Source organism: Benincasa hispida, chromosome 7, assembly GCF_027475165.1.
Source record: "Benincasa hispida cultivar pf3 chromosome 7, pf3_genome.v1.1, whole genome shotgun sequence".
Taxonomy (NCBI): Eukaryota; Viridiplantae; Streptophyta; class Magnoliopsida; order Cucurbitales; family Cucurbitaceae; genus Benincasa; species Benincasa hispida.
This window is the reverse complement of record NC_143484.1, coordinates 17,895,691-17,908,103: the sequence shown is the minus strand read 5'-3', so window position 1 is coordinate 17,908,103 and position 12,413 is coordinate 17,895,691. Positions and strand designations below refer to the sequence as shown.

Below are 12,413 nucleotides of genomic sequence, written 5' to 3'. Positions count from 1 at the left end.
AGTGGGAAAACTTAATTACCTTATAGTGACTCGACCCGTCATAGCCTATTCAGTAAGTATTGTGAGTCAGTACATGTCATGCCCTATAGTTGATCATTGGGCTGCATTGGAACAAATTCTTTGTTATTTGAAGGCTGCTCCCAGGCGTGGTTTATTATATAAGGAATATGGTCATACTAATATTGAATATTTCTCATATGCCGATTGGACAAGATCTGAAGAAGACAGAAGATCAACCTCAGGGTATTGTGTTCTTGTTGGTGGTAATTTGATTTATTGGAAGAGTAAGAAGAAAAATGTGGTGTCACGTTCAAGTGCAGAATCAGAATATAGAGCAATGGCACAATTTATGTGTGAACTGATTTGGATATATGAACTTTTTGTTAAGTTGGGATTTGAAATCACCACACCGACAAAGTTGTGGTGTAATAATCAAGCAACTTTTCATATTGCATCTAATCCAGTATTTCATGAAAGGACTAAACATATTGAAGTTGATTGCAATTTTGTACATGAGAAAATTCAACAATGGTTGGTATCTACAGGATATGTGAAGACTAGAGAATAATTAGGAGATATCTTCACGAAAGAATTAGATGGAAGACGTATAGATTATCTATGTAACAAGTTGGGACATGATTAACATATATGCTCCAACTTGAGAAGAAGTGTTATAATTCTATAGTTAGGGTTTTCCATTCTTGTAAATATTTTGTGATATTTTCCTTTTCTATGCTTTATACACTTGTATATATTCATATCTTTATTGAATGAATTCTGCATTCTAATTCTTTCTCAAACCTAAGAGTTTTACACGACCAAACCACGAGGAGTTCTGAGCTGAGATTTTAAGGTAAGCTTCCCGAGATATTTTAGAACATGTTTGTAGAAGGAAGTATCTCGAAATAAGGCTTAGAATGATGTGTAATCTAAACTTAAATTTAAATATGAAATTTAGAGTTCAAAAGAGAGCCTGAGGAAACCAAGGAACTTCTAGAGCGAAAGGTTCCTACCCTACTAAGGTGAGTGGTAATTTCCTTTAAGTCTTAAGTATATCTTTTAGAATATGTGTGTATGCTTATGTTGTGAATGAGTAATTTAGAATGAGAATGAAATTATGTGAGTGGGATGGTCAGGGGGTCAATAGACCTAGTTCCTGAACTCGGGAGTAGAACCTCATAAGATGGTCAAGGGGTCAATAGACATAGGAAACATAAGAAACGCAAGAGAGTAAGCGTTTATGACTAGTATCACTTTAACTATCTACCGTGTGTGTAGGTAGAGTTTGAGAACAAACTCATTATAACTAGTATCAGTTTAACTATCTACCATACGTGTAGATAGAGTTGAGAACAGACTCATTCAAGACGAGGTTTGAGTATTAACCTTGTATTTGTGATATACTTGTATTTTTATGAGTTGAAATAGACTTAGAAGTTGCTTACCACTCACTGAGCTTCTTGAAGCTCATTCTTTTCTTTCATGTTTTCTTCTCAGGTAGCGAAAGGTGGGGAGTTCCAGGATGCTGCTAAGGTTAAAGTCTGCCACAGCCACAGTCACGCTTCCGGGTTTTAGAGTTGTCGATATAAATGTTGTAGTTAAGCCTGAAAGTTGTATAAATGTTATACTGTTTGTAATAAAATGAGTTTAGTCAAACAATTGTTGTTTACATCTTTGGCTTAAGGTTTTATGAGAGTGAAGAGGTTCAGATGGGCAGTAGGTATCATAAAATTGTGGTATTTGCGGTCCTTCACGCCTCCTCTCGGGCTCAAGAGGCGGGCTCGGGGCGGGGTGTGACAGTTACATCCCAATGTTGTGCACCAATTTCTCAAAGGTTGCGATAGGTAATGAATTCGTAAATAAGTCTGTCAGATATCCTTTGAATAAATTTGTCATACAATGATGCCACCATTTCTTTCAAGTTCATGAGTGTAGAAAAACTTGGGTGAAATGCGCCTTGTTCTATCTTCTTTAATGTATCATCCTTTGATTTGGATTATACAAGCCGTGTTGTCTTCGTATAATATTGTTGAAATATTGATAAACCATATGTTCCACAAATGTACTGAGTCATCAATCTTAGCCATACATTACATAGTCCCATAAAGCATGCTCCTCATGAACGGCATATCCTAAAAGCATTGTTTTCGAACCTCTAGAAGAGAGGCTCCTGTTCTTTGCTATTACCTTCAACCATGGAGATTGGTACAAAAACCAATTTTGGATCGTTGTTAAATTCCTCATAGAAGCTTCAAGATCCTATGAAATTTTCAAGGCACTTCTTGTCCCTAGATTCTAGATTTAAATATTGTTTTGGCTTATCTTAGTTTTATTTGTATTTTATTTAGTTCTATTGCCGATATATATATATATATATAAGGAGTAAATGTGTTATTTATAAAGGAAATTTTCACAGAAAGAAAAAATGTTAAACAATTTCCAGAAATAACAAAAAAAAAAAAACACTTACGTCTGATAGACTTCTTTCAACGTCTGTCACATAGTATCAATGATAGATTTCTATTAGTTTCTATCACTGATAGACTTCTATCATCCTCTATCAAATATATTAAATTTTACTATTTTGCGTAAATAGTTTAATTTATTTTTCTATTTTTGAAAATCTCCCTAATATAACCTAAATTTCACTATACAAAGTCCTAAGAATCCCATATACGTACTGATGGCGGAAATTTGGAAGTCAATTTTACTCGACAACAAAAATCCCTCGGACGTGGTATGATGCATGTTCTTAAGATATGCGTTGATAGTCATGCGTCCTGCCACAAGTTTTCTTGCACTCATGCCAAGTATAACACGAACGCAAGTTTCTCAGGTAATCCGAGGTGGAACATAGGGACTTCTAGCAAAATGAATGAGGTGATGTGCATGTGGCGGTTTAAATAAAAGAATAAAAGGGAGGTTGCTACGTTAATCCTACTCCTACTCCTGTCTAACAGACAACACAATGAGAATATGCATGAAAAGTAGAGATATGACAAACCTTGACATGAAATAAATGTATGGGAAAATAGATAAAATGCGGAGATGATTTCATTGCAACCCTTAAGAGTGACCGCAAGGGCAACCTTTGTCAGCGCAAGCCATGCGATCATGCAACACTCATACAATAGTAAACCACCTCCCGGTGTGAATGCTATGGCTTCTAATGCTAGAACGCATGCGATATACGTGCAAAGGTGTTATAGGGCCTACACATAAGTCTCTAATTCTTGTCTATGCGATGATACACAAATAAGGTGACTGTGTATCATCATACCTATTCCTAGGGTGCATATGATGCAGTGTTGACAAACAGAGCTTATCTCTAAGATCCCCATTCTTGCCTATGCATTCCAATCCACTCTCCCGAGTCTTAGATTTGTGTTTTAGACTACTCTTCCAAGTATGCCTAAATGATGAATGAAGTGCTCATAGGACAAGGTAACCACATGAACTTTGCTGACCTACGATTGTTACTATCCCTAGTGAACAATGCATACATTGCTTAATGCAACCCACCACTTACCCTCTTGAGCAGTTGGTTGTTGCTGACTTTACTCATAGACAAGTAATGTGTTAGCCTATAGACAGGTGTTGCAACAACTTCACACTAAGCAAATAAGATTAGTCACACACTCGCGCAACGCACACCTCTCGGTGGGTTGCTACATGCTTCATATCCGTAATCCACATGACTAAGTATGTGATACCCAAACAATCCCACTAAGTGTTGCAATGAAAGTAAAGATGCTAAGCAAGAAGATGGAGATGGAGTCGAAGGAAACAAAGAACTTCATTGAAAACAAATTGTATTAATTCCTTAAGCACAAAAACTTGCTTCCAGCGAATGTGCGTCAAGGCTACCAGTGTTGCCATGGATGGGTGAAGAAGCTGACTCTCTCGAGATCTAGCTCTGGTCGAAGGTTCCGGTCGTCACTCGAAATGGATGAAGGAGGTGAAGAACTCTTAGCCATCTTCTCACGCAATTTGTCTGGATCACGGGGAAAATCCTCGGTTTGAGGGATAATCTCTGGATAACCTGAATTTCAGCTCATGGCTTCTATTTATAAGTTTGGGTCGCCGACAGCATTAATTGGACTGCTCTGAGTCTGACGTTCGGTAGTCCTTTTCTGAACCTCTGCCACTAACGACGTGGTAGGTGAAATGTCAGCATCAGCTTTGGATTTTCTCGAGGTAGATGCGTTGATGCGTTTATTCCACCTACTTTGCGTTGTCACGCAACCGCAATAATTCAATGACCACATTCACTTAATACCGCAACTCTACATGATGACCACAATCGCTTGACGAACGCAACTCCCATGTGATGGACGCATACGGCTGATTACCGCAACATCCATACGTTGATCGACGCGTTCGACTTTGCGATGAAGTGTTTCTCCATATGCGGTCATCTAGTTTCCGCGTTTGTGTTCATTTTCTGCATTAGCTACAAAAATGGAACATTGAATGCATAATAAATGCAAAATAACGGGTTAGCTGAGATTCATCATGCTGATCAACGCAAGCTCACTTTCTCGTAAATTCCTATTGTGATTGCCTCATATTCTGCCTAACAACCTTCATCATTCTAAGTAAAAGGCCTAAGATGACATACATTTCTGCATGTCATCACACCCCCAAACTTAAAATCATGCTTGTCCTTAAACATGCGTTATACTCAAGAAATTCTAACTCACCTTCATGCTTTCTTTTGCGATGGCCAGCTTCTTAGAATATAACTCACCTTCATGCTTTCTTTTGCGATGACCAGCTTCTCAGAATATAATTTACACACACCTTTGACCAGTCATTGCAAGCCAACCTGCATCGTCGGAAAGCATTCCAGAATTCCCTAATTTCAAAATGCTGAAAACCAACAGTAATGCATCTTTAAATGTCTGTTTAGAGTATGAGTTTTTAGTATCATAAAAGAGGAGCTTTATTGCATTTCCTATGCCATGCACATGTAATTGATCTGTAGAACTTGGAAAGATATTCACGATAGTTGACACAAAATTCACCACCAAAATGATATGATGTTCGACACCTTCCTCAACCAATTTTTCCAACAAGCGAATTAGAATGATTCCCACATAATTTTCTCCTTCGGCAATTAATTCGGCAATTTCTTGTGCACCAATAAACTAATTGTGGACGGTGGTGGTACCAGTCCCATTTGGGCCAAGGATTTGGCATATTTTCAAAACCTGATAACATAATGGATTTTTGATTTTCTCTTGCTTAAACAACCATACTAATGATGATCTATGAATCCTTGAAGAATGCATATCCCATTCACTTTCAGTCACCAATTGGAACGGTATTCTCTCGACTTCTGAACTGTAGGAAGTCTGGCGACTAGCATCAGCAACAGACCTATAAAACCCATATATATTCACCACTTGTGTGACTATAAATGGGTCATGGTATCCACATAGTAAGCCACTTTTGTTGACAAGAATATACTGTTCTAGAGATGCTAAAAACATCTTCTCATCAGCAAGTCTGGCAAAGAGGTATTCATGTGGTGAGTACATAGACAATAAATATATACCAAAAAGAGGATATAAGAAAGAAGAAACAAAAGTGTTTTACCTATCATCATGTAATGAACTTGCATATAGTAACAACAAAACAGCGGACGGACAAGAAGAAAGATCCGAGCCATTGGAGCTTTTCTGTCCGAGTAGAAATAGTAAATCAACTGGATCAGATGGCAAAAATGATATAGGTTTTCTAATGCATTGTGGAATCATTTCCAAAGATGACATTCTCCAGAGAACTGAGGATTAGATACAATCTCCATTTCATCTTTTCATAAGGAAATGAGCCTAGACATCTAAAAGATAAACTCAACCAACAAGCAGATAAAAGTGTGTTTGCAAAATCTATGGTCCTGATGTCAGGATTTTGGAGAAAAATCGAATGAAAAGTTTCCAATACCCCCAAAACAAGTTCCTCTTCAGTTACATTGATAGTTGCTAAAAGCCAAGGTAGTAAATGCGTTGTACATACATCAAGAGCATAATTTTTCATTTCTTTAGTGACAGAGTCGTCCATGACAATATTGACTTGATTATATATATAGAACTCCTTGAGAAGGTATAAAAAATGTAAAAGTTGACTTGGTTGTGTTTCGAATGTATTGAGACAAAATAAAACTACATGTTCTAATACTTCTTGAATTGATGTTGCTAGATGTGGCACCCTATAAGATGGAGACTTCATAATCGTGACCAGGATTGCACAGGTTGTTGCAAATGTGTCTGGATGTATGCCCATCTCCCCAGTCACATTCTTATGGAGCATACTCGTCAAAATAAGAACTAGTTCTTCAATGTGAGATACAACCACTACTCCAGGACACTGAGAAATGCATTTCAGAACGAGACCAAGTGTTTGGTTGTGAATTGGATGGAAAGGAACCTCAGCAACATGACGCAACACTAGAATTAATGTTACAAATCCGACCGCAAGCCTTTGATTGAAGGGCAATTCAGCTCTTGAAAGAAGATCAAGGGCCTGAAGACAAGCACTTGCTAAGGGATCTTTACCTTCAGCAATATGCAAAGGCATATGTTCTATTATGAAAAAAGAATGTGTAGTTTTCATGTATTTAATAGCACAAAAATAGCTAGATATCTATGACCTTGACTAGTTTTCATGTATTTACCAGCATAAAAATAGCTAGATATCTACGACCTTACTTGAACAGGAACTGTTTTATAGGTTGTATATACGTGTCCTTGAGTTCTAAAAAAAAAATAGCTAGATATCTTTATCTCTGACAGATTATGCTTGTTCAAGAATTTTCAAGACTACGATTAGGATTTGTTTCATAGGTTGTACATCTGTGTCCTTTCGATCTAAAAAAATAGCAAGATATCTTTATCTCTGATAGATTATGCTTGTTCAAGAATTTTTCAGGACTACGATTGCTCACCTGAAAATCGTTATATCTCAAATACATAATCCACTATATTTTCTTCAACCAATAGTTGGTTTGGCTTGATGGAAGTGCCCTTTGAGGATAAATAACGAATTATTAGCTCAAGAGTGTTAAGTTGGTGATCTTTGTTTGACGAAAGCAGAGGACCTTTGATAGCCTTAGCAAACAAAATATTCAAAGGGAGTTTATCTCCTTCCTTCTCGTTAAACTTTGAATAGTATTCATGTTCACTCCCCTAGAGCCCTCTTTGAGCTAGAACAATTAGAATTACTACAAAAACAAATCAATACACATCAGATAAAAGAAGATGAGAAATGAGAAACTTGGCTTCATCTGTATGCAAATGCAAACATTGAAAAGTATCACCCCAACTCATGCACCACCAACTATAAATTATAAACCAGAAAGAAGATTTAGCCATCTTGTTCGGTCTAGGAAACAAAAAAAATGGTTTTGAAGAAGTTGACAAACCTACATAGTTCAATGGCATCATCATTTTGAGTCTTCATGAGCGTGTCTAGAGATAAGAACAGAAGTTCTGGGCAAAATGTAGAGAGAATATCATTTTCAGTGTTATGGTTAGATGCATATTGAATTGTGGACAATTTATATAGAACAAAGAGGATCTCTCCCCGTATCTCCTTGCTGCATATGAAGAGTAATTTAGAACTTGTCATAAAAAATGCATATGCGTAGTACAAAATAATTTGCTTCTTTCAAATTATTCAGTTTATCACCTTGGTAATTCAAGGCCTGGCACGAGATTTGACACGAGGCCATCGTTGTTCTTAATTTGGCCATGGAAATTTTTTGTCCAATAGTTTAGAAGCATTCCATAATAATGAAGCTAAAAGGAGCAAATGAAAAAAAAATCACACTTTTGACAACGAAATACGCCCGAATCTAGAACAGTAGAACAAACAAGATTACCATATACACCTGACGACGGCTCCAAGACAACGAGCCAAAAGAAAGTCGATCTGAAACTCTGGCGATAAAGTCATCGCAAAGAGATCCATCACCGTCAACTTCAGTAACATCACAGAGGTGACGAACAAGATCAGCGACTTGGCGAGTAATGGCATCATCGTCGAAGGAGTAGAGTGCGGCGACGAAGGGAGCGACAATGAAGTGAGAATAGAAAGTGAGGAAGGTCTGAAGGAATGGAGGCTGAGAAAGAGCCTGGGAGAACTGGGATAGTGCGTAAGAGACATGAACTATGGGAGAGAGGGGATTGGAGATGAGATTGGAGAAGCAGAGAAGGCAACTGGTTCCTCCTTCCTCCGTATGGAGGTAGAGCGATGATCGGTGGCCATGGGAACATGATTTTGGAGGAATGGATTGATCGTCTTTTTCCTGCGCTGATTCGGAGTCTGGATGACTGTACAACATCTCTCGGAGTAGGGTTTCAAAATTTTGGCCCTGTAACAAAACACTCTCCAGCTGGAAATAATGTATATTTTTATTTTTTAAAATATTTATTTAAAAAATAATTGGTATGGTAAAGAGTTGGAAATTATGTGCGCACTTAATCATTGCTCTTTGGATTTTTGACATGGCGGACATTGAATTCATATTCTATACTCTTATTCTTCTTTACTAAAAAAGAAAAAAAAAGTCATATTCTCTCTAGTTGAATTCAAAATTAATATAGGTTAAATTGCAAATTTTTCTCCCTAGCATTTATTTTAAAACTTAGAATTTAGTCTCTATGATTTGACAAAATCTCATGAATGTTTTCTATGTTTGACAAAATCTTCCTAAATTGTCCCCATCATAGAGACTCATTTTTTTAGAATTTTATCAAATTATAAAGACTAAATTCTATTATAAATCATAAAGACAAAATTTTGACTAGATGGTGTGTTGGTAATCTTTTAAAAAATACTTCAAATAAACCATGTAAGAATTTTAATTGCTCAAGTTGAAATTTTATTTTACATTGTAAAAGGTGATTTTGGTCATTTCAAGAGTTTTTTGAAATTCAAGTTTAAGATGGGTGTTTGTTTGATTTTCAAGATTTCGAAATAGACCTTTTAAGTCTCTAAAAAATAAAAAATTATTTAAGTATGAGTTTGGTGCGTAGATTTGAATTAATAAGTTGAGTTGGTAAAAATTTTATGTGAAGTTAAAAAATTTCTGAAGTTGAGTTTGGTTAGTAAAATTATATTTGGGGTATAGAGTTAAGTTATCAAGTCAGGAGTATCTATTGTAGTTTTTTTGTAACTTAAAAAAAGTATAATTGTTGGTTATTTTTGTTTACTCAACATTTTGTTCAAACATTTGATTACACACGTACTTTCTTGAAATTTCAACACTCAATTGATATGTCAACTTAAAACTTCACATATATTTTCTAATTTTCTGCTTGTAATCATTGTAGTTGGGATAGATAAAATAATCTTGTTTCATACAAACAACAAAATTACAATATATTTTTACAATAGTGAAATGTATACTCGAAATATGTAAAAAAGAAAATAACTAAGTCATCAAGAAGTTTAAAATTTGATATGGCATCTTATGTCGAACTTTAGGTTAGTGTTTATTATGCATGTATGTTAATTGATTTAAAGCATTTGTGTGTTCCACTCTTCATAAGCATGGCATAGAAAATTTTAACAACATTGGGTCCAGAATTGAGAATGCCTGTTTGGAAAAAAAAATGCATCTATTTGTCTTCATCTAAATTTTTTTAAAGTATAAATGTAAATGTATTATCTACATTTTTCATATGAAATATGGAATATCACTTTTTTTTTTAGCTATGTTTGTATTATGGGGTTAAAAAAAAATAATAAATCCTAATGTTCTTTTTTAAACATGTCATTTGATTTTTTTTAACATAAAAAAATGAATTAGGACTTACTTGGATTGCTTAGAAAAAATATTATTCAACAAGTCATTTTTTATTTTCTCGTGCATTTGTTACATTTTCCTAAAAGTATTTTTTATACATAAGTTTGTTTGGTTTGACAGATACTTATAAAGTAATTAATGTCAAATTATTATAAAAATTACTATTAAATACTATGAATTTGAATTTTAAATTTGTATTTAAAAACAAATTCATTGTCCAATGATAGAGAGAGATTTACTGTTGCCTACAAACCTCTACTAATCAATTAAATTTATAAACTACCGAAAGTATACTCCTATTACTACGTTGGCATAGCAACGGTGGTAAGTCCGGATCGATCTGCAAGAAAGTGCTAGTATGAGCTTTACGTTAAGCTAATTAACTAATTAAAGTGGAAAATGGGAGAGGGAGTTTGGTGTGTGGATAGAGATAAGTGTGCAAGAAAAATAAAGGCAATGGGTAAATGTAACATAGGATTGGGTTTATCTAGTTTCGAGAGCAAATATAATTTCAATCATCGATTTATGCTAATTAAATATGCATTCGATTTATGAGTGCACAACGACCCACTTAGACCTTACTCAACGATGCTACAGGCAACCAAATCGTTTGATAACTAAGTAAGCGCTCTAATTAACATTTAAAGCCTTAAGCCAAGTCCTAATTAAACTACACGTCCCTAAGTCTATTGGATTCGATAACGTCCATATAGAAATAAGAATATACGCATTAAGATTAAGAGTTCCATTGTTTTGATTAAGCAATTGGGTAGCATAAACGATAAATCAATTTTATCTTAGAAGCTAGTTAATACATGCATTCTAGGTTAGCCATAAAATATATTATTAACTAATTGCTACTTAGGTGATTGGGCTAGACATTCAAGGGAAAACGTGAAAAAGCTACAAATCGATTAGCATGGGCCATACGCATTCATGAAGGAATAGCCACACAAAAATATGCATTTAGAAATTAAAATGGATTCAGAGAAAGCATAAAATCAGCATAAATTCAATCCAATCCACAAAAATCTAAAGAAATTCACCAAGGATTCTTGCTTCCAAAACTAAATAGAAATTACCCCTATCCATGCACAAACCAAAGAGGAGAGATCCAATCCGTAAGTTGCAATCCAAAAGAAATTTAAAATCTAACCTAAAGATGGTAGAAAAGATGATGAAGAAGAAGAAATTTTAGTATCTCATCGATGTCCATGACTTCCTACCTAAAAATAAAACCTTAAAATTTGAATAGATTATATATAATATCCCTCAACGTAGCGGCGCTGAGACCCTTAATAGGAGTGTAAACCTCGAGCGTCGCACGCACAACGCTCTACCCTTTCATCAAAATTTGAGGCACCGTGACACTCTCGCCAATGTGTGCTTCTGCCTTCAAACGTAATGCACAACTCCACACATGGCATTGATGCATTGGCCCTAGGGGTAAAATCGTAATTGCATGTCCTTGCTACTTCAGATGTTCGATTTCACTTTTGATAGTTTCAATTAACCCCAAGTGGTCAGTAACACTCTGAAATGCATTATTTGCTCGAATTCCCACAATAATAGACATTTAATCATATAAAACATAACAAGCAACCTTGGTTAATGACATATAAATGACTATTCAAGAGCCGTCACCTGAGTTTTTTTAGTATATGATTGATTGAATTGGACGTTATAGTTAGTTGTTGGAGATGATCGAAGGACTTGGTGGTCGAAGTTCATCGTCGAAAGTGATTGCTAGAGTTGTTTATTGATGGTAGTTGTGCACAAAGTTTGAAATATCGGTGTCCCAATTTTATGTAAATATCGAGATCGATGGAAATTTTAGACAACTTCATGGAATTAATGGAGATTAATGGAAATCCTTTTTTTTTTTTCTGTCTATATAAGCTCATCCCTTTTCAATATTCTAATTCTCAAATCTTACTTTTCCAATATTTTAATTCTCGATCATTCTCAAGATCAAGCAATAGACTTATAAAAGATCAGTGATCTAATGCAATTTCTTATTTTTTAAATACTTTTGTAGATCTTTCTATTTTTGTAATTATTGTAAATACTACTGATCCTTGTATATTGAAGAGGATGGAGAAGAAGACCACTGTGATTCAAACATATTGAAAAGGATGGAGCAGAACACTATTGCTCTAAAGATTCAAGCAATTTAGTGGTTTTTTAATTTTTTTTGTTTGTTTCATTTTTCAATTGTATAAATGTAAATGCACACCGATGAGTTTAGTTTAGTTATTGTACTCCTTTTGTTCTTTTTTCAATGTTGTTGTAAATACATATCCATTAATATGTGATTCATATACACAAGGCAAATGATAATTTTGGTTTTTCATCTTTATAAAAAAAAAATATTTTGTTTTAGATAAAGTTTGAAAGTAAGAAATACCATTAGAAATCTGCAAATGAAAATAAAATTTTATAATTTCTCAAATAGAAAAAATTAAAATTTGAAAATATGATGTTCAAATCATCCAAACATATTTTTTTTTTTAAAAAAATAAGCAACAGAAAAATATTACACCATTTTAAAAAAATTGTTATAGGTAATTTTGGATTAGTAGAAAGATTATGATAAAAG

General features: G+C 34.7%; 1 protein-coding gene and 1 pseudogene across 1 annotated transcript; one reads left to right on the top strand and one right to left on the bottom strand.

Annotated features, from left to right (window-relative positions):
• Positions 1-73: 73 nt before the first annotated feature.
• Positions 74-1,575, top strand: LOC150034970 (secreted RxLR effector protein 161-like). The gene is made up of 2 exons (XM_090315194.1): positions 74-463; positions 1,498-1,575. The coding sequence occupies exons 1-2, from the start codon at positions 74-76 to the stop codon at positions 1,573-1,575; spliced, it is 468 nt and encodes a 155-aa protein (XP_090171320.1).
• Positions 1,576-4,793: 3,218 nt separating this feature from the next.
• LOC150034969 (protein PUTATIVE RECOMBINATION INITIATION DEFECT 1-like) lies at positions 4,794-8,347 on the bottom strand (annotated as a pseudogene).
• Positions 8,348-12,413: the final 4,066 nt, after the last annotated feature.

Coding starts and splice junctions, on each gene's coding strand:
- LOC150034970 (XM_090315194.1), top strand. CDS start 74: ATGTCATGCCCTATAGTTGATCATTGGGCTGCATTGGAACAAATTCTT. Junction 464..1,497: donor TTCATATTGCATCTAATCCA/GTATTTCATGAA, acceptor TTTTCTTCTCAG/GTAGCGAAAGGTGGGGAGTT.